The 22,041-nt window shown below is 39.6% G+C and overlaps 1 protein-coding gene and 1 long non-coding RNA gene across 2 annotated transcripts in view; both read right to left on the bottom strand.

Moving 5' to 3' along the window:
- The window catches only part of mapk8ip1a (mitogen-activated protein kinase 8 interacting protein 1a), a 30,951-nt gene extending 14,789 nt beyond the window's left edge, over nt 1–16,162 (bottom strand). Inside the window, exons 1-5 of the mRNA XM_088339232.1 lie at nt 15,977–16,162; nt 12,253–12,328; nt 9,868–10,452; nt 5,041–5,553; nt 1,836–2,060 (exon numbers count right to left, since the gene is read on the bottom strand). Of these exons, the coding sequence (XP_088195358.1) occupies nt 1,836–2,060; nt 5,041–5,553; nt 9,868–10,452; nt 12,253–12,328; nt 15,977–16,087 (1,510 nt within the window). The 5' untranslated portion in view covers nt 16,088–16,162. The remainder of the gene's footprint in view (nt 1–1,835; nt 2,061–5,040; nt 5,554–9,867; nt 10,453–12,252; nt 12,329–15,976) is intronic.
- Nucleotides 16,163–17,955: 1,793 nt separating this feature from the next.
- On the bottom strand, nt 17,956–18,976 carry LOC148362343 (uncharacterized). Its single transcript, XR_015850810.1, has 5 exons — nt 18,911–18,976; nt 18,785–18,818; nt 18,639–18,694; nt 18,083–18,565; nt 17,956–18,023 (listed from the first exon to the last, which is right to left on the bottom strand). It is a non-coding gene; the product is annotated as an uncharacterized LOC148362343 (long non-coding RNA).
- Between the last annotated feature and the right edge of the window lie 3,065 nt (nt 18,977–22,041).

Raw genomic sequence — 22,041 nt, 5'->3', positions numbered from 1 at the left:
GAAATTAGTTTGACACCGCTGGTCTACAGTTTTCCACATTAAGTCTTTATGCGGACAAATTCCATTATTTCTGAAATACAGTGGAACCTCGGTTCTCGACCATAATCCGTTCCATTTCTTTGTACGAATGTCATGATTACCTAATTGGAGCCACCTGGAGTAATCATCTGGCGCGCTGGAATGCGCTTCCTGATTGGTTTATGTTCCCTTTTTAAGCACGCTACGCCAAGACCTCTTCGTCTGAGGATTACTTTTGTACCCCGTTTGACTCTCCTGATTTACCTGTGCCTTCTTGACCTGTTTACCTGATTCTGCCTCCGATCCGACCTGCTTCCGTCTCACGCTACGATCTTCTCTCCAGTCCCGGTAAACTCGACCTGCTTCCGTCCCACGCTACGATTGGCTACGTGTTCCAAAGTAGTCTTCACGGCTTTGCTGCTGACGTCCGACGGTCATCGCGTCTCCCGCTATCCCTTTACGCTTCCCCAAATAAAGAATTGTACGAACGCTCTGGGGTCTCCTGCTCTGTTCTGGTCCCTCTGACAACGAAAACCGATTTGTACGATCACCGAAGTCGTTTTTTCCCATTTAAAGTAATGTAAAATCGTTTTAATCCGTTCCAACACCCTGAATTTTCACAACGAACGTAAACATGATGTCAGGGCGGACCAGAACAGAGCAGGAGACCCCAGAGCGTTCGTTACAAGTCTTTTATTTGGGGAAGCGTACAGGGTTAGCGGGAGACGCGATGACCGTCGAACGTCAGCAGCAACGCCGTGAAGACAACTTCGGGACACGTAGCCAATCGTAGCGTGGGACGGAAGCAGGTCGAGTTTACCGGGACTGGAGAGAAGATCGTAGCGTGGACGGAAGCAGGTCGAGTTTACCGGGACTGAAGAGAAGATCGTAGCGTGGGACGGAAGCAGGTCGGATCGGAGGCAGGCAGGCAGAATCAGGTAAACAAGAAGGCACAGGTAATCGGGAGAGTCTTACGGGGTACAGAAGTAATCCTCCGACAAAGAGTTCTCCGCGTAACGCGTTTAAAAAGGGAGCATTAACCAATCAGGAAGCACATTCCAGCGCGCCACATGATTACCCCAGGTGGCTCCACTTGGGTAATCATGACACATGAAGCTAACCCAGGCTAATCGTACGTTCGCGTTAGCGTAATCTTCCGTACGAAAGATTACGCTAACATGAACGTGTAAAATTAAAAAATCAGGTCGTTTACCCGTCATTTAGCACCCGGGTCTCCACAACAAGTGGTGAGCGGTTAAAGGATAAAGAAAAGAATAATGAATAGGATTTCTTACCGGTCGGCAGAAGCCATGCTCTATTCCTGAAAGAAGGGAAACTCGCACACCTTCTTCATATTTTGCTATTATTTCTTTCTTAAATGCAATAGTTGTACGCACTACTCCTCTTTTTTCACCTGAAGCAACTGCTGCTTGCACCAACCTTCTTCCTAGGCATAATTAGGGGTTAAAACACTCCGTTCACCGATATTAATAACGAAAGCAAAAAGGAGTGCGCGCTCAAGAGGGTGGTTCTTCACGAGGGGTGGGGGCAATCTACAGTCGTACGCCGCTCAGCATCGCCCCTATCGTACCGGCGTTCGAACTCCGATTTTTTGAACGAAAAGCGAAGCAAGAATTTCTCGAAATGTTTGGTCGAGAACCGATTTGTTCGAACTGAGAGGCGTTCGAAAACCGAAGTCCCACTGTATATTGAATATATTATAGCAATGGAATTCAATATACGTCCCTAAACCTTGTATGATACACAGTATTAAGATGTCTTATTCAGAGGAAAACACAACACAAGAGGTAACAAACCTGTAGAACTGTATTCATTGTCAGAAGAAAATAGGTTGCGGAACTTCTTGCTTTTCGACTGCTCTTGGTCCGACGTTTTGGATGACATTTTGGCCTGCTTGCTGACCCTGGCCACCACCTCTCGCCTCCTCTTCACTTCCTCCTCCCTCCGCCTCCTCAAGTCTTCTTCTTTCATCTTTCTTTTCTCCTCTTCCTTTCTTTTCTGTTCTTCTTCTTTCCTCCGTCCTCGAAGCAGAAAACACAATAGAACCACTCTCAAACCTAGAAACTAATGCAGATTTTTTTTTTTTTTTTAATTCTAAAGTTTCATGCAAAATATGTTTTTTGTAATCCTGTGAGGACTTCCTATCGCAGGGCCGAATTACCGTATTTTCTCAACTATGGGGCGCACCCAAAAAACCCAAAATTAGCCAGAAATGTGAAAGTGAGCATTATAACCCCGTGCGCCTTATATACTGCAAAATATGATAAATGAGATTGGAAATGTTTCAGTATTCATGCATACAGTATTTATAGGGAAGTATTACTACATGAGGTTTAACATTATACTCTGTATTTGTGTAATGATGATCAAGCGATAGTCGTCACTTATTCAAATCAAAATGCATTGCATGCAACTGTTTTTTTTCAGTTTGAACAGTTTTTATTGACACTTTTAACAGCAAATAAACAATGTGAGGTTTCAACAATTTTTTTCGACACTTAACCGCAATTAAACATATTCACAATTTCATTATATCATTTTCTAACAAGGGCAGCACGGCGGCGCAGTGGTTAGCGCTTGTGCGGCACAGTTCATGTCGTGGGAACCTGCGTGGGTTCAAATCCAGCTCCAGACTTTCTGTGCGGAGTTTGTATGTTCTCCCCGTGCTTGCGTGGGTTTCCTCCGGGCACTCCGGTTTCCTCCCACATTCCAAAGACATGCATTTCAGGTGAATTGGCCGGTCCAAATTGTCCCTAGGTGTGAATGAGCGAATGAGTTGTCTGTCCCTGTGTGCCCTGCGATTGGCTGGCAACCAGTTCAGGGTGTCCCCTGCCCACTGCCCGATGATTGCTGGGATGGGCTCCAGCCCCCCGCGACCCTACTGAGGATAAGCGGTACGGCTAATGAGATGAGATTTTCTAACAAGATGAGGTTTGAACAATTTTTGTCGACATGCCTACACTTTACCATTAGACAACCAGTGGCACAGATGACATGCGAAAAGGCATTCAAGCTTATCTCATTATCACGCTATTCTTACTCACGGTGTAAGAAACACTGATTTGCATAGTGCATTCTTAAAAAGTCTCTCCACTTCTTCACCTGTGCGTCAATAACGTTGCAAAAGACAGTAATAGAAAGTCTTTCGACAAAGTACTATACAAGCTGTTTTATGAATGTATACATATTTAACCGAGCATGTTATTGATACACAGGTGAAGAAGTGGAGAGATTGTTTAGCCTATTAGAATGAAGTATACAAATCAGTCTTTCTTGCACTGAAAAAATAGTGTGGTAATGATACAACCTCTAATGCATGTTTATATATCATCTACAGGGTTGGGTAGGGTTACTTTAACTTGATTACTTTCAATTACTTTTGGATTACTCCAATACCAAATATGCTAATAAAAGATAAAAGAAACTAAATATGAATAAAATCATGACTCACAACACGTGGTAAGCTTTCTCTCCTGGCTTTGATCTCTTTGATCTCCGGCAAAACTAACATAAAATGCGATACAAACTAAATGAAAATAAATCCAAACAGCTTGCCAACATCATTTTTGCAGTTCCATGTATTCCGTGACTCCCCAAGCCTGCACAAAATTTAGTAATTTTATTCATATTCAGTTTCTTTCGTCTTTTTTAAGCATATTTGGTATTGGAGTAATCCAAAAGTAATTGAAAGTAATTAAGTTAAAGTAACCCTACCCAATTCTGCTTGTCAATTTATCAATTATTGCACTGCTATATACCGTAAGTGTTTAAAGAGTCCAACGGTCATGGATCTCACTTAAGTCTCAATTTCAAGTGCCTGATTGTCCGATGCGCCTTGTGCATTAGAAAAAACAAAACACTGTTTTTGGGGGGTGCGCCTTATGATCAGTGATATAATTCAGTTACTGTAAATTCCGGACTATAAGCCGCTACTTTTTCCCCAAACTTTCAACCCTGCGGCTTATTCAGTGATGCAGCCAATTTATGTAATTTTTCTAAGGACCGGTGGTATATATGCGCCGAGGAAGACTGCAACTTCTTAGCTTGTGCACAAGTTAAATTAGCGTAGACATATCCTCATCATGCAAATTGCAAAAAAAAAAAAAAAAGGCACATGACGCAACTTTCAAGCTAAACACAATCGAGCAGTCTGATAAAGAAGGAAACAGAGCTACTGCACGTAAACTTTACTTTGCGAGCGAGTTGCTAGTGTGTTTTGGAAGAAGGGAGCGTGAGACGACGTCTATATGACAAAGTCTCTTTCCCATACTAAAGGAAGACGACTTTAATGACGTCAGTTATAAGGAGGAAGATGAGGACGGTTTGCCGTGATTTCTACATGAACGGTATGTTTTTTTTAACAGACCCGTTTACTGTTTTGCGAGCGTGTTCCTAGTAGCGTTTTGCTACCCTTCACAGGCACGGTTTGGGATGAAAGTTATAATGTTATTATGAAGCTTTGAAAACTCTCTCTGTGTACCGTCTTTCTTTGTAAATATGTGTAACCATGTATAATATGTATTTGCAACTGTATATTTTTGTAATGTATTTATTTTAGAAACTTATTCTGATATGTTTTGCACGTGCAATTGAGAAAGAAGGGGTGGGGCAAATGCGGGCTGACGGGAAGTGGAGTAAAGGTGAGACGTGTTTGTGAACGCGGCCGACAATAGTGGATATATATTTTTCCCACCCTTACCTTTGGAAATATACACTTTTTTCCTTGGATTACTTTCAACGGGCACCCGGACTCTGCAGGTCTGCATCAAACCTTAAGTACCGGCATCATTTTCCGTTCATTATGCCGGCTGTGAGTTTTGGACTGTGTCGGGTCTGGGTTAATTTTGTGTTCGTGTTGCATTTTTTCAATGTGGGCGCATGCGGCTAATATACAGGTGCGGCTTGTGTATGTACAAAATCGGTTTTCCTCCCGAAATGTGGTGGGTGCGCCTTATAATCAGGTGCGCTCTATAGTACGGAATTTACGGTAATATGTCTCACCTTGCTCCCTTGCTTCTTCTTCTTTTCGTTTTCTCTCTTCTGTATACTCAGGATCTTCCTCTTCGTTGGCTGATTGATAGACAGTCTCTGCATCACTGTCATCATTGTGTCCACTCTTACCGTCCTTGACTCCTTTCGGATCCAGTTGAGTTTGTTTATCAACAGCCTCAGTGTTTTTGACCGAGTCATATCTCGACAACTCCGGCGCTTCAAGTTTTGGTAAACTTTGCGCGTCAGGGGTGGATTTTGTGGTCTTTGTTTCTGTCACATGGTATAGTTTTACGCCACTTTCAGGGAATGATTTCGTACTTTCAGGGGCTTTCTGGGTGGAAGAGGCATTTTCTCCTTCTTCTTCGCAGATGTCTGGGTTTGCTTGATTTAACAAACGGGAAGGTGGTGGCTCTGGCTGGGGACCTTCGTTGTCTGAACTGAGGGACATTCGGTTGGATGCCTTTTCACTTAAAGACTGGGGACGAACTGTTGAGTTTTGGTTTTTCCTGTCATGGTTCTGGCCTACAAAAAAAAGACCAAAAAACAACATGTTGAACAGGATTGCTATAGTTACTCCCAAAAACTAGGCAGGTTACTTTCCTGATTACGTTCTTTTCAAAGTACAGTAGTACCTCTTTGTACTAGCACCTTTACACTCGAGGATTTTGGGTTTACGATTTATAAAATCTACCTGACTATACTAAGAAAAATGTAGTCCCTGAGGCCATCACTAGAGACAGCTCGAGACCGCTAACGTCTTATGACTGCTCATCGCCAGCATCAGCTTGTCCAGTTTGCACCTGCAAACTACCACGGGTGAAACAAATATACTTTTTTTTCCTGTAAAAATGTTTTTTGTTATACGTTTACTTAAAGTTACATTAACTTTAATATTAAGTGTACTCTAAGTGCCTACATATCATCAAGAGTCTCTTGATCTCAGACCTGACGATCCGAATTAGAGCGTAATGGGCAAGACGAGATCGGTCTTTTTAACAAAAAAAGATAATTGTATGCGGCGTACACAATTCAAAATGATCAAACAACAAATCAAATACGGGAAGATTATAAGTTAACTGTGACTGGCTGGAAACCATTTCAGTGTGTACCCTGCCCACTGCCGCAAAATAGCTGGAATGGGCTCCAGCACCCCCTACTGAGGATAAGCGGTACAGATAGTGGATGGATAATAACAAGACTCATAGTTATCAGACCGATAACAGCAGAATATGACGTTATCGGACTGAAGAAAAATAAGACCTGATATTTAGACTACTTGATCGAAAGTTTCTAAGTGTTCATGTTATAGATTATATATTTTGTTTGTTTTTACATGAAAAACATTTTTTTTAGAGTTGACAGCGACAAAGTCTGCAAATGTGTTTCTTAATCGTGACACAGCATGTTATTTTTCCGTACTCCAGATCTGAATAAAGTACAGTGGGACCTCGCTACTTCACACTTCGACGTTCAGGGATTCAGAGCTTTGCAAGCCTAAAAAATAATAATAATAATAAAATAAAATAAATTATATTTTTTTTCTTTTTTTTTTTTCTTTTTAAGCATTTTTGAAAGGGTGTCGCTACTTTGTGGTTCCATGTTCGCGGGTTCAGAGCTTCGCAGGTCTAAAAAAAAAAAAGATAAAATAAAATAATAAAAAAATAAAATAAAAAATAAAAAATACATATATATACATATATATATATATATACATATATACACATATATATATATACATATATATATACACATATATATATACATATATATATACATATATATATACATATATATATACATATATATATACATATATATATACATATATATATACATATATATATACATATATATATACATATATATATATATATATATATATATATATATATATATATAGTGACGCCCCTTCAAAAATGCTTTTTTTTTTTTAAACCATATTTGAAGGGGCGTCACTACTTCGTGGTTTCATGTTCGCTGGTTCAGACCTTCGCAGATCTAAAAAATAATAATAATACAATAAAATAATTTAAAAAAATAAAAAAAAATTATACATATATATATATATATATATGACGGGCAGCACGGCGGCGCAGTGGTTAGCGCTTGTGCGGCACAGTTCATGTCATGGGAACCTCCTTCGTGGGTTCAAATCCAGCTCCAGACTTCCTGTGCGGAGTTTGTATGTTCTCCCCGTGCTTGCGTGGGTTTCCTCCGGGCACTCCGGTTTTCCTCCCACATTCCAAAAACATGCATTTCAGGTGAATTGGCCGGTGCAAATTGTCCCTAGGTGTGAATGAGCGAGTGAGTTGTCTGTCCCCGTGTGCCCTGCGATTGGCTGGCAACCGGTTCAGGGTGTCCCCTGCCCACTGCCCGGAGATGGCTGGGATGGGCTCCAGCCCCCCCCTAATGAGGATAAGCGGTACGGCTAATGAGATGAGATATATACATATATATTTTTTTTTTTTTTTTTTAAGGTGCGCCGCTACTTCGCGGATTTTCACTTATCACGGGTGGTTTTGGTCCCCATTAACGGCGATAACCGAGGTCCCACTGTATAGTGTACATATAATATTTTTGTCCGTTAGCAGTTTAGCGCTGTCATAAATTTGCTTCACGTACATCACTATGATAGGCCTTCACTGCCATAATTGGCCAAATATTTTTTTTGTTCGATGTAGTTTCCCCTCTATGCAACATGTGTATACAAGTACAATTCATGCAGAATGTCTTTAAATTTAAGTTTTGGAGTACTTGTATATAGTGACAAAGTGATTTTTTTTCACATAATGAACACGCCTTTGATCATATCTGTATGTACGTTCTGCAAAATCAACACAGTATGTCAGTGTTATGGAGCTAATAATAATATATTGTTATTATAAGCATTATTGACAAAGTATTGGCTGATTAAATGTTTGATTGATAAAATCACGCCCTGGTCCCAGATACGAATTTTTGGATACATATTTACCAAAGCTGCACAATTTTATTGCAATTGTGAACAAAATAAAGACACACGTAATAATTGCAGGAGTCTGCCAAGAATGTCAGGGCTGTTTGCTATTTTGTCCATTATTATTGCACTCAGTTGTTCATTATCTTGTCTCATTGTCTCAATGTTTTGACAGTTATCATATAGTCTTGGTTTGATTATTGTGCGCTTTTTACATCATTGTCACCGTTGGCCAATCACGTTGCTGTTCTTTGATATCCAACCCCTTAAGGCTGATCTGTTTTTTGTAACCTTGAAGATTTCATAACAATAAATGTCTCAGGGGAGGGCCTTAGAACAGGTTGGGATTTCTTAATTGAAGGCTTCTCTCCCTGTCCTCGTAAGTTCTAAATCAATTGGTGTCTTTTCTCCTTATTTTTCCTGTCTACTAAACTTGAAATGTATCAAGTGTGCAGAAATAGACAGCAAGTGGCACTAGAGCTCCAAACTCTCTGGCCCCTCAGGTTGATCCAAATTGTCCCTTATTATGAATTAAGTGTTAATTGTTGTCTGTTTCCGTGTGTCATGCTATTTGCTGGAAACCAGTCAATGGTATCCCTGCCCAGTCCCTAATTTCTGCTAGGATAGGAGTAGAGCACCCAGTCAACTTTTCAAATTGGTTGGACAATGGATGACATATAAAATATAGGCAGCCTGATTTAAGTGTCTTCCATAAGGACACACCGGTACAGGCTTTACTATAAAAAGTGTACCAACATTTTTTATATTCATATCGTTGTGGTAACCAAAAGAGCGCCTCATGTCAAAAGGTCCAACATCCACAAGACTATGTGGCACAGAGGCAAGCTGCTAAAATGCCTGAAAGCAGGATATTGATCAATGAAAATTAATAAAGAGCTTCAACAGCAGTATTGTAACGCCTCATAAAATGTTTAAAAAGCTAACTTCCAATGCCATTTGTACACTATTGCGAGAATGTAGCCTTTGTATCCATAATAATGGTGTCCAGAATATTCTGCCAATTAAATAGTTCCCGAGAATCAGTTCATCACCAGTCTGATTTTACCAACATTTGCATAACCTGAAATTGAACGAACATGCAAAGAACAAGAGAAGAAACTGCTGTTCTTCTACAAAACACCAAGATACTCATTCCCCATTGTGAGGCTAGATCAGGGATGGGCATACTACGGCCCGGGGGCCACATGCGGCCCGTTAAACATCTTAATCCAGCCCGCCGGATTTGAAATAATTAATTAATTAACCTTGTTACTGTTTTATTTCCTCTGCAATTCTGATGTTTCACCACTGATTGGCGCACTCTATATATATTAGCTTTGTTGAGGTGAAGCGTAAGACTACTTCGTGATGCGCAGGTTGTCAAAATTCGTTCGTGGTTCGTGCAGATCAAATATAACGCGCTCCACAGACTGAATTGCTGCAACTGTTTCATTCTTGCACTGGTCGTTGTTCAGTTTTGGCACCGGGGAAACAAATTGAAGAGAAGGAGCAGGACAAGTACATGTGCATCTCCTACCGTTTTTGGAAAAAAAGACAGTCAAGAGGAGAGTGATGGTGATATCCTGAAGGATAACAGAATTTTCAGTGCTTTAAAATAAAATAGTTATTCATTTAATTTTCTGTGTTTAAAGACTCATTTCAAAGTCAAAGTTTGTTGTAATGCTTTCCTTCATTTTCATTGGAAATTAAAGCATGTGTTTTCTCTATATCCCAGATGTGTATTTTTTCTCCAATGAGGTGAGGTTACCAAAGCATGTCATCCATCTGCTCCTGTTCCGGCCCCTTTGTCAAATGTTAGAATTCAATGTGGCCCGCGAATCAAAAAGTTTGCCCACCCCTGGGCTAGATGAACCTCTTACCTTGGATCTGTGTCTTGTCCTCTTTTCTTGGTGCTACAGGTGTCCGTGGAACAACCATGGATGTCAGGTAAACCTGGTTGGGAAGAGAGTTGTTGGTCTTTCCTCTTCCACCCGGGTTCCCCCTTTTGGTATATGGCTTCCCCCTCCCATCTAAACCAGAACTTTTAAGTCCATTTGCTTCTTTTGCTCTTTGATTTATGGTTCTGTCCTTCTCTTTGCCTTTAGACTCATCACACAGTCTTCCACCTCGTCGTTCCTCCCTTCCTGATGTGGCTCCCTCTTTTCCTTTAACGTCCCCCAAGCTCCTGTCTTGCACTGCACCTGTTCCTCTGCCCCCACCTCTTCCTCTTCCTGCTCCTGCTGCTCCGCCTCTTCGTTGGATTCTGGGCATGCTGGCGGAAGAAGAGTGTGTGGCTGCTAGCGGCTGTTTTTCTCGTGGTCGAGCCCGCGTCTCGCTAGCTGCAGCTTGAGTGCCGGCTCTACTTTTGGCCTCATTGAACGTCGGAGGTTTAGGGGCTGGGCGGCGGGTGCAGGGCCGGACTTTTTCTGCAGCTTTTGATTGGGTATCAGGTTGTGTTTGATCTCCTAAAAACAAAAAGAAGCATCTGATTATTCATTAGGAAAACTGGGATAGGGGTCAAACCATACAAAAGACAATTGTCTCATTAACCATCCACTTTAACTTTTCAAAAGATAGGTAATGGCCTAGGTCAGACCTGGGCACTCCGGTCCTGGAGGGCCGTATGTTCTGCATGATTTTTGAGGTTTCTCTGATCCAATACAGGTGATTCCAATAACCAGTATCGTTAACGAGCACTTGCTAGCTTGCTAACGAGGTTATAATTTGTATCACCTGAGTTAAAGAAGAGCAAACTTCAAAATCTGGCAGGACGTATGGCCCTCCAGGACCGGAGTGCCCAGGTCTGGCCTAGGTGAAACTACATCCGGTGAAGGAAAATGGTCAAACAAACCAGTAGAAGCCCACATTTTTGCCTGACCCATAGCCTCAGCCGGTAAACCCCCACCACCCAATTCTTTTGCGCTTTGTTTTTTAGAATGCTGAGTTGATGAGGAAGCAGTAAAGTATCACACTGCTACATCTACTATTCACCTCTGCGGGTGTCCTGTCTACTTGAGTCAGCTAGGAGTTGAAATTACACAGGAATGGCCAAAGTATTATGAAGAGTTATACTGAGGAGCATGAATACACGCATGTACAGACACACACACATACAAGTATTCTAAAAAAAAGGGGGCAATGATGCTATGATCTGATAAGATACACTGAACTCCAAAAGAAAGATGGGGGAAAAAAAGCGTATATGTTGGGGAAATTATGGTCAAAATGTGCCTTTTATAGTATGTATATGTATATGTATAACGCCTTCAGGGTCAGGATGGTAGGTTTCCCAAGCCAAAGGAACTTTGTCTCTACAGCCTGACGGCCACTGGTGGGCTCCCTATCTGTTATCAAACAGGTGCACAGAACTCATTTCGGCTAACCCATACAACCCCAAAAAAGGACATTAGCTTCCCAAGCCAAAGGTCTCTTCAAATTGGAGGCCACTGGTAATTTTCTCAAGACCCCTATCTATTTTCAAACAATGAACTGCTGTGATGTATCATTTATTATACTCGCACGCCATCTGGTGATCAACATTATACACTGCATTTAAATATGCGATTCCTGTCCGAACCAATCAGAATGCGCTTACGTGCATGCGTTTTATTCTATCCTCCAATCAGAAATCTATGAAACGGTACGAGAAAGAGGCTCACACTTCAGTCCGTGGGATTATTTCATGCTAATCCAAGAACTCTATTTTGCCTTATTTCAATGTGCTTTATTTAATAAACGAGTTTGATTGTAACTCAAAAGTCTTTTATTTCATCCGAACATCGTTTTGAACCTCAAGGTCTACTTTTCCACCCATTCTTTTGATGTTTTCAAATGCACCGGTAACTTATATTCTATTCTTTTTCGAATGGGTCAGAGTTGAGCTGATCCATTAGGTTGCGGTGACATGTCCTTGGTTGGCATCTTACTATCTACAAGCACATGTGCACACGTAATTTATTCTGAACCAGATACGAATATTGGGTCCCATGTTGGTACAATGGTGATGCTGAGTCCTCCCCCGTCACCCACTGTGTGGGTGGGCGGCCAAGACAATATAAAAGTTGGAACTATCTTAGATAAGATAGACTTCTTCCGTGACATGCTGCAAAAGGCTCCACAACTATGTATTCCATTTTCCTGGTAAATAGTTACAATAGTAAACGATAATATACAGTCTCCTGGTTCTTATTTCTAGTATAGCAAGCATTGAAGATAAAATAACCGGGCTGAGGTTCAGGCTGAACCTTACAATAGCATGTCCTCACCTTTAATGTGTGGGGATGATGAACGGGAGTTCTTCCAGCTGTCCTTCTTCCCTAAGGAATTATTGTTAATTGTGTCCTGGGAAGAGATGATGAGAAAAGAGTAATAGTTTGAGTGTGGAAAAAGACACAAAGTGATATCTACGGATGTGTGTGTGTTGTTAAGCTTCTCATTTATTCCTGTCTTTCCCACATTACAAAGCTTCATTTACATTTCTCAAATAAAATCACGAACTTCAGTCTTCCAGAAAAAACGACAATATTTCTTACTATACAGCCTGGAAACAGTCAAGTACTAAAATCAAAATGACTTTGTATAGTTTTGGAGAAGACTGCAGGTCAGAAAATCTATTAAAAGGAGAATTACTTTGTGGTTGGTGTGGTCCTTTTCACTGAGATTCTAGAAAGGGAATCCATTAATGAGAATAATGCAGTTGAAAGGAATGATAAGATGCTTCTGATCGGCATAACTATACATTTTCAACTACGTCAGGGGTTTCAAACTCAGTTTACTCAGGTGCTACCAGAACTAGTGTCTGAAGGTAGGGCGCATTAGGTTTTCATTCAAAGGCAAAAATTCACCAAATGTTACATAAGATGCATCTAATATTATTTATGCTTCAGTTCAACAGCAGTGACTATCTCCTTCCACACCCTAACAGCCACTTGTTCCGTATTTTAATGTAAATAAAGTATTTAAGGATTGGTTTGCTGAAAATGCTTATTTAATAAACTCTGAAGTAACTTACTAAATTAAGGGGAAATCTAAACATTCCTTCAATTCCAATAGGCTATAAATTTCTAAATTAAAAATGTCCAATATTGCCCTTCAATGTACTGAAAATGGATTAAATCCATATTTTGAATACAGTATTGACAGCTCTCTAGAGTGACTTTGTGAATTATTCAATATGTGTTGACATTGAAATCTAAGTATCCATATTCATACCAATGTTAATCAAGTTTTTCATATTTCTTAAAGCAAATAGGGAGTTTTTACCTTATATATTTATGGTATTATTGATCATTTCATCTTAGAACAAAAAACATTATTGATTTTGAATGATATAAAAACCTCCCTACAGAAGACATCCAATCCAAGTACTTAAAATAGCAGAGGTCAAAACAACTGTTCTACTGCGCTTTCCTGGCTTCAGGTTTACACCAGGACCTTGCTTTGACCGTCTTTGAGTGTACACCGTTCTGCTCTGCTGTACAACATTTTGTTTTATTACAACTGATTTTTTTTTATTCTGATAATGTCCCTACAGATACAATTACTAGGCAACAAGACTCTAGCGTGTTGCGGTCCAATGAGCTCAGTCTCGCATTGTGGCTGCTTTGATTAAATAATATTACATTACAGACGCTCACGTATGCTCATTCAAAATTATTTTCAAGGAAAACACCACTGTACTGTCGACTTTCATCTTGTTTTTGAGCTTCCCAATCCCACCAACACAATCATGTATTTTGTGTTTCCTTATCAATCTGTCAAAGTGGGTAATTAACATTCTGAACAAGAAAATTCCTTAAATGACTGCATTTTTTGTGGGATCATCGCTCAACAATGGCAACCACATGTGGACAATGGATGCAAAACCTAATTTGCATGACCGAGAAAATTTTAAAATGCTTCCCCCAAAAAATATTTAAAAAAAATAAAAATTATATATTATATATATATATACATATATATATTCTGTGTGTGAGACAACCCCCAAAACTCTGAATTTAAACCTCGGTACATGTTGAAGACAGTGAAGCATTGTGGTGCAAATATCATGGGCATCTGAGCATATTTCTCCTATTCTGGTGTTGGCCCCATTTATCGCATACCAGGGATCATGGATCAGTTTGAGTGTGTCAAGATACTTGAAGAGGTTATGTTGCCTTATGCTGACACACCAATAAAAGAGGAAAGTCTCCAAACCAATAAAATTAATGTTATAGAGTGGCCCAAATCCAACCAATAACTTGTAGAGTGATATCAAAAATGCTGTTTGTGAAGCAAAATCAAGAAATGTAAATGAATTGTGAAATGTTGTTAAGCTATCATGGAGTGAAATAACAACTGAAAGGTGCCACAAGGGCAGCACGGCGTTGCAGTGGTTAGCGCATGTGCGGCACAGTTCAAGTCATGGGAACCTCCTGCGTGGGTTCAAATCCAGCTCCAGACTTCCTGTGCAGAGTTTGTATGTTCTCCCCGTGCTTGCGTGGGTTTCCTTCGGGCACTCCGGTTTCCTCCCACATTCCAAAAACATACATTTCAGGTGAATTGGCCGGTCCAAATTGTCCCTAGGTGTGAATGAGCGAGTGAGTTGTCTGTCCCCGTGTGCCCTGCGATTGGCTGGCAACCAGTTCAGGGTGTCCCCTGCCCACTGCCCGGAGATTGCTGGGATGGGCTCCAGCACCCCCGCGACCCTACTGAGGATAAGCGGTGCAGCTAATGAGATGAGAGATGAGATGAGGTGCCACAAGTTTATTTGGCTCTATACCACACAAATGTGAAGCAGTAACAGAAAACTGGTCATGCGACTGAATATTAGTATTGCTAAATCCTTCCTTTTTTTGGAAACACAAAATAGTTTTGATTTTGAACAGTAAAGAGCAGACACTGCTATTTTTTGAACACACCCCTTTGAACTATTTGCTCAATTGCATAGCCTTTAAAGCATGATTATTATGAATGCTTGTTTGTTATCTGAGAATCTAAAGCACCTACTGGTAACTTGTTTGACATGTAACAATAAAAAATATACTCAAACCTGAGTATATACTGGTTAGTCACATTGCACTGCTGTCGTATACTGTATATATACTGTGTGTAATTTAAAAAAAAAATATATATATATATATATATATATATACATAGCTTTTCAATGTCTCTTTATTTTGCAACTTATTTGATTAATAGATAAAATAGTGTGACTTTTCATACAAACACAAAATTGTCTGCCGACCACAAACTTTTGTCTGTCTACATGTCGTTGCCATTATGTTGTTTAGTCTCTATTTTAACCACTAATAATTATAACCAGGTAATGCAATAGTTATGACATAGTAATGTTAGAAATGCATAGCAAATTGGTAAGCAATCATTAACAAAATAATAGCTCTCAGTTTAAAAAGGTTGGCAACCTCTGACATACAGTGGCATCTAGTGTTATAATAATACACACCGACCCTTTAAGAGACACAACTTGAAAATCTTGATCCTGATGATAAAAGGGATACTGTGGTGAGATGACTGCACGCTGATACAAACTGACACCGTAAACAGGATGCAACTCATTCAAAGGAGTACTGCTAAAGCTAGCTCTGGCCTACTACTACCACTGATCACTGAAAATTGGAGGATAAAGTTGACATATTCTTCACAAAAGTGTGAACCATTCGTATTTTCTTACATGAGTGCCTTGTACTGTACACATTGAGATGCGCATAATGTGTGTTGAACCAATGTGAAGACTATATGGTTCATTTCAAAATCTAAAATGCCTCTTTGGGTGTAGCTAATACTTTGGACAATTACACAAGATGGCAAAAACAGACTCAAAGACAATAATTGTAGCATGAGTATCACAAGAAACACAAACCCAGATTGGGCTGATGATGCTTGCTCGGAATTACAGGATCCACCCATCTCCTCACACACGCAGAGAGAAACCTCTGCCCTGAACTAATTTCAATAAGAGACAAGGATGGACCCATCCCTGATTCCTACCTGGGTGCCGGCTTGTGGTCGTGTTGGCATTAGAGCTAGCGTGGTGGGCCTCTTTGGTCGATATTTGTCCATGACAGCACAGTTTGAGAACCGGTGGAATGGTGACAGCATCCACCCTCCCTTCTCCTTTTCCTCCTCTCCCCCTTTAAAGCCGATGAAAATGCTCCGTCTCCTCCGGGTCCCTGTTTTTCCTCTTCTTCCCCTCTGATTCCTGAAGCAGCCTCAAGCTAGAAAGCGGACACACCCCTTGTACTCACTTCATGCTTGATCATTGGCCAGCCTCATTGTCACATCATCATCGTCAGCATCATCTTCCTGGCAGGACCAGAGCGGAGACGAGAGTTAGACAGACAGCTGCATATTGTGCGGGGGAGAGCCAAAAGTGGGTGGATCGTGTAGTCAAAGAATGGAGGGAATTAGGATGGACAGTTCAAAGAAGGTAAACAAGAAGGAAGAGGGGTGGAGAAGAAGTCATCACCGACCAATCATCACGGGGCATGACATCATCAGCTCCTCCATCTGCTTATGCTGCATCCCGTAAGCCAGTGGTCTGCAACCGCTCCATGGAGAGCGGCCCGGCCCAATAACACTAGTTAAAATAATAAGCCTAAATCCACTGTGTAATTATAAGATGACTAGGGATGTGAATGACATAGGATCAGGAATGTAAAACATACAGCTCACGGGCAGATCTGGGCTATTTGTTTTAATTCGGCCCACAATAAATTTTTGTGTCGAAAAAAAAAAGCAAGTCTCTAGGTCATAAATGTTAAACTAAGTTTGGCTGTGGGGCCAGGTCCAGACTGTCTGTCCTGAGGCAGGCCAGATCAATAAATTATTGTCAACTCCAATTTTTAGCTTTGTTTTTTTTACTATTATGCGTTATCATTCAGCCTACACGAGTAAGATACAGTACTCTATAATCACGGATGACATGGAATATTCTCTAAACACATGTATTCACAAACAATGGGGGCGAAATTATTTGACATTGAATGTGTTAACTGGTTTATTTTAACAGTTGAGTGAATGCAGTTTTAAATCTGAATCAAATCACTAAGACTTTCAAACTTGACACTGACCTCTAGCGGCCAAAGAGAGTATTTGGTTTGCATTTATTTAAAATTATAATTTTTGATGTGGCATATGTTTAAAACGCCTGCTGTAGATTATATCAAAAGTGATCATTTAAAAACTGGATTTAAACAAATTCTCCCTCTGGCCGCTAGAAGACAGTATAGGATATACACTCAGCTTCAGTTGGTCCAGCCTAGTAGCTTGATCTTATTTTATTCATAATCTGCCAAAACTTTGTGTCATTTATTTCGAACCAGTCCAAAATATATGACATTTTTCTCTAATGCCCAAGTTTGTATGAGACCTAAACTGGCCCGTGAGACAAGGCTGAGAAAAATAAACCTTTACCATATAATTGACTTGCAGGTTTAAATAATCCAATAGATGTTGCCAAAACAAAGTCACTCTTAAAACTGCATTTGCTACCCAGACTAGAATGAAAAAGTGTTATTTTATTGAAAAGTCAAGAGCGCAGTATTCCAACTATTGCACTCAGCTGGATATTTAAAGGGGGGAAAAAAATTACTAGGCGTATAGTGTAAATTTAATACAAATTAATGTTTTACATACACATCAATTATCCTCACCAGGGTCTCTGGGTACATAATTTCTAATTGAAGGCTTCATTTGTTGTACAATGGTAACGCAACCAGTCCGAAAACTGCTTTGAGAATATTTTTTCCTGGTTGACTTTGAAGTGCCAACTCTAATCCCATTGAAGTCACCAAAACTTGTTTAAATCTTCCAGGTGATCACTGTTGGTTATTAAAACGTTTATTGCCGGACACCCTAAACCAGCTATAGCAAGACTAGAGGGTAGAATACAAGTAAAAATAGTGTGGGGGCAAAACCACATGGCTCACCCTGCTCAAGTCTAAATAAGTTATTTGACAAAGCACATGTTATATTCAATTTTTTTTATTGAAGTTGTACTGGTATGATAACTGCACACTTTCGTCCACTTGCCGACCTGAAAGGAGAGGGGGCAGGGTAACTTAAATAAATTTCATGCAGATAGTGTAACCTTACCATCAGGAAGTTATCAGTTGCCATGATACCACCTCCTATATCTCAAATAACCCCCAAAAGGGGGGTATTGAGGTTCACCAGGCTTGTAATGGAGTAGTGCAAACACATGTCTTCCTCTTTTGTATCTTGAGCCAGAGTCCAAGGAGTAGGCTGGTTCCAGATGAGACACATGACTGAAGACTGGTCTGTAGCGCTCATCTCGGGCACCGTAACCAATATTTGCGCGCCATTCATTAGACGAGGGAGGCTGTAGGTAAGGATTCATTGCTGGGTACACACCAGCATCACTGCTTGGACCCCAATAAGGACCTTGCTTCAAACCACCATCCTGAACTTTTGCATCATATGCATGTTGACTTTGACCAGGAAACTCTGCATTAGATTTGACACTCTGGGGAACATGCCACTGAGATTGCTCGCCACCCTTTGACCAATAATCATCAGGCAGATAGGCCAACGGCGGAGCAGCATGAGAGCCATAATCTTTAAAAATACAAGTAAATGCACCAGAATGAGGACAGTGATCATGATGCCCTGAGTAAAATGTAGAATTTACCTTTCTGTGCAAGATTACAGATCACAAATCCAATCAGCAGACATGTAATCCACATCCTGATTTGTTTTGTTTTTTAAAGAATAAAAAAAAAAAGTTTTTTTTTTTCCCACCATGCAAAAACGATTTAAAGGTTTAGCATTACTTACATGAAGCTGACGGAGGGACAATGTAGGGATAGATCTACGATTGTATGAAGAAAAATAAAGGATAACACTTAAAGAAACAAAGTCCCACACAGAACTTTTCAATTCGGCATATATATTTTTACTTACCTGCTTAGTGCCCTGCAAATAACTCAGACAGAAACCTGTCTTTAAATAATGAGAGACCAGGAATCTGCTTTTATGTCCTTATACTAATTGCTTCACAATTACTGCTAATTACAAACACCAGAGAGAGAGAGAGAGAGAGAGAGAGAGAGAGAGAGAGAGAGAGAGAGAGAGAGAGAGAGAGAGAGAGAGAGAGAGAGAGAGAGAGAGAGAGAGAGAGACAGAGAGAGAGAGAGAGAGAGAGAGAGAGAGAGAGAGAGAGACCGCTTTTTAGATTTTGAAATTGCAATTATTTAAAACATTTATTATCATATTCAATTTCAATAGCCTTTATTTTTATTCAATCCACGGTGAACTTTTTACTATTTTAAACATTTTACTTTTTTACACTGAACCGCTTTAAAGTAATTCAACACATAAAGCCCGAAAAAAGAAAGATATTAACTCCTCATTGCTATAAATAAACTTTAAAATAAAGGAACTGTTATCTGTTTACAATTTAACATTCAACCAATGCAGATTTAAACGATGCAGAACCCCTGAAAAACACGCAAAAAATAAAATAAAATACAAATAAAAACGTTTATCTATTATTCAAAGGTTTTTTGTGTGTGTGTAATGGTCAAATTAAAGCTGCTGCCTCTGCGTTTTTCTTATTTGACTAGAGAACAAGTTAATATTTTTTCAAAAATATTATTCCACTGCCAGATAAATTTGCTAATGCTCAGTGTACTTTTTTTAATTTCTTTCCTCGATTTAAAAAGTAAATGCTGTAGAATAACTAGAAAATTAAAATAAAGAGACAGCTATACAAATAAAAATGACTTGACTTGACTTGACTTGACTATGTTAAAATACTAAATGCAACAAAAATATTCCCCCTAAAAAATAACTACTTGAGCCACAGTGCCCAGAATGTTGAGAATAACTTCTGTCGTTGTACTGTCAAAATGAGTCGACTTAGCATCCCGTTTCAGTCATTTAAATGTTAAAAATTGACCGGGGATTTTTCTGCTTGGAAAATAATATTTCTTAGCTCAAACACGGCTAATGTTGACTGCATGGGATTCAGTTGGAGGAAGAAACACAAATTCAAAGAAATTAAGATGTGATTTCTTTTTCAAATGAGTCCAAATTTGGCTCCTTTTCCTGCTTTGACTCAATTCTTTTTGACTCTTTTTGTCCTCTGTATTGAATGCATGCCAATTTTTTGACATTAATAAGATGTCTATTTTATCGCACACTCTAAAGCGCGGAACACAATCCATCTCTATAATATTTGAAAATGAAAATAAATTAAAAACCAGAAGTGACAAACCTTTACCGGAACGGAAATCTAATGCGATCGTTGGACCCATTTATTAACGCACAAAGACATAGTCTTCTTCAAAAGCAGCTACAGACTAAAATACTAGTCTCGATTCAATTTTTATTGTTCTTTAAAGGTACATTGTGTCACTGTATTGTCTATTGCGAATGAAAACCAGTGCAAAATGAGCATGGCATAGCAGCAAGATGCCAGACAAACATGGCGGTGACAGCTAGGTATGAATCACGCTATGAAATAAATACAAATTCCTTAACCTATGAATATTTATAGAAATTAACATCAGTTTGATAGTTCACATATTTTTGCTTATTATTCAAATTAATGTTTTTTTTACCGAATATTTTTTTTGTACCACCAAGAGGCATTAAATATTATACACGTGCCTTTAAATTAGAAAAAGCTGTAAGAAAAATGAAAAAGAAAAAAAAGGAAATTCGCAGGCGATTTCAAGGTAAGAAAAGTGGTAACATAAATCGTAAAGTGATAGTATTGGTGAGCACGGTGATACCATGCTTGTCCCCACAGTGTTTATTATTTTTCAGTGTAGCATGAAAATGGTGAAAGTAAGAAGAGGCCTTCTCAGAGTACAGTGCAGATGGCAACTCAAACCCAAAGAAAGATGAAATAAGAAGAGTTTATTTAAGCGCGTCTAAGAAATGCATGTACTCACACGCTTATCATGAACAAGCTGACAGAGGTTAAAAATGGAAAGAGTACATTTTCAGGCATGCAATTATACCACTTTAACATCTAACACTTAAAGAAACTTTCGATGTGTTAATTTTTTCGTTAAAAAAAAATCATAGTTTATTAATTTGGTCAGAAATACATGGTATTACCGTCGTATGTGCACTGTGAACGAGTCTCTCCTAAGCAGGAGAAATAATGGTAGCCAAAAAAACGCTTCAGAAGCTAACATTTACATTTGAATAAAAATGTGTTTTGACTGATCCAGTCATTGATTTAAATTGCATTCAATTACATTTTCAATCCAAAAGGAGGTAGTGTTAATGCAAAAACATATGGTTAAGGGGTCGAATGCCACATTGAGGCCTCATCTGCCCATATCAAACACATCCATCCATCCATCCATCCATCCATTATCTGCAGCTCTTATCCTCAGTAGGGTCGCAGGGGGTGCTGGAGCCCATCCCAGCTATTTTCGGGCAGTTAGTAGGCAACACCCTAAACTGGTTGCCAGCCAATCACAGGGCACACAGAGACAGACAAGTCACTCGCTCATTCACACCTAGGGAAAATTTGGACCGGCCAATTAACCTGAAATACATGATTTTGGAATGTGGGAGGAAACCAGATTGCCCAGAGGAAACCCACACAAGCACAGGGAGAACATGCAAACTCCACACAGGAGGTTCGATCTCATGACCTCAGAACTGTGCCGTTCATGAACTAACCACTGTGCCGCCGTGCTGCCCCTTGACAAAATACATTGACGACAAAATACGGTGGCAAAATACACCTTGTAAAAAGTACACTTTGTTCAAAATAAAACGACTAAATACTACTTCGACGGAAAAAGTACTACTACAATAAAATACAACCAGGGTTGGGTAGGGTTACTTTAACTTGATTACTTTCAATTACTTTTGGATTACTCCAATGCCAAATATGCTAATAAAAGACAAAATAAACTAAATATGAATCAAATGATGACTCACAACATGTGGTAAGCTTTCTCTCCTGGCTTTGATCTCTTTCATCTCCGGCAAAACTAACATAAAATGCGACAGAAACAAAATGAAAATAAATCCAAACAGCTTGCCAACATCATTTTTGCCGTTCC

Source organism: Urocampus carinirostris, chromosome 7 (genome assembly GCF_059441175.1).
Source record: "Urocampus carinirostris isolate Australia breed hairy pipefish chromosome 7, RoL_Ucar_1.0, whole genome shotgun sequence".
Taxonomy (NCBI): domain Eukaryota; kingdom Metazoa; phylum Chordata; class Actinopteri; order Syngnathiformes; family Syngnathidae; genus Urocampus; species Urocampus carinirostris.
Note: the sequence above shows the minus strand (reverse complement) of the source record. Positions and strands in the feature narration are given on the sequence as shown.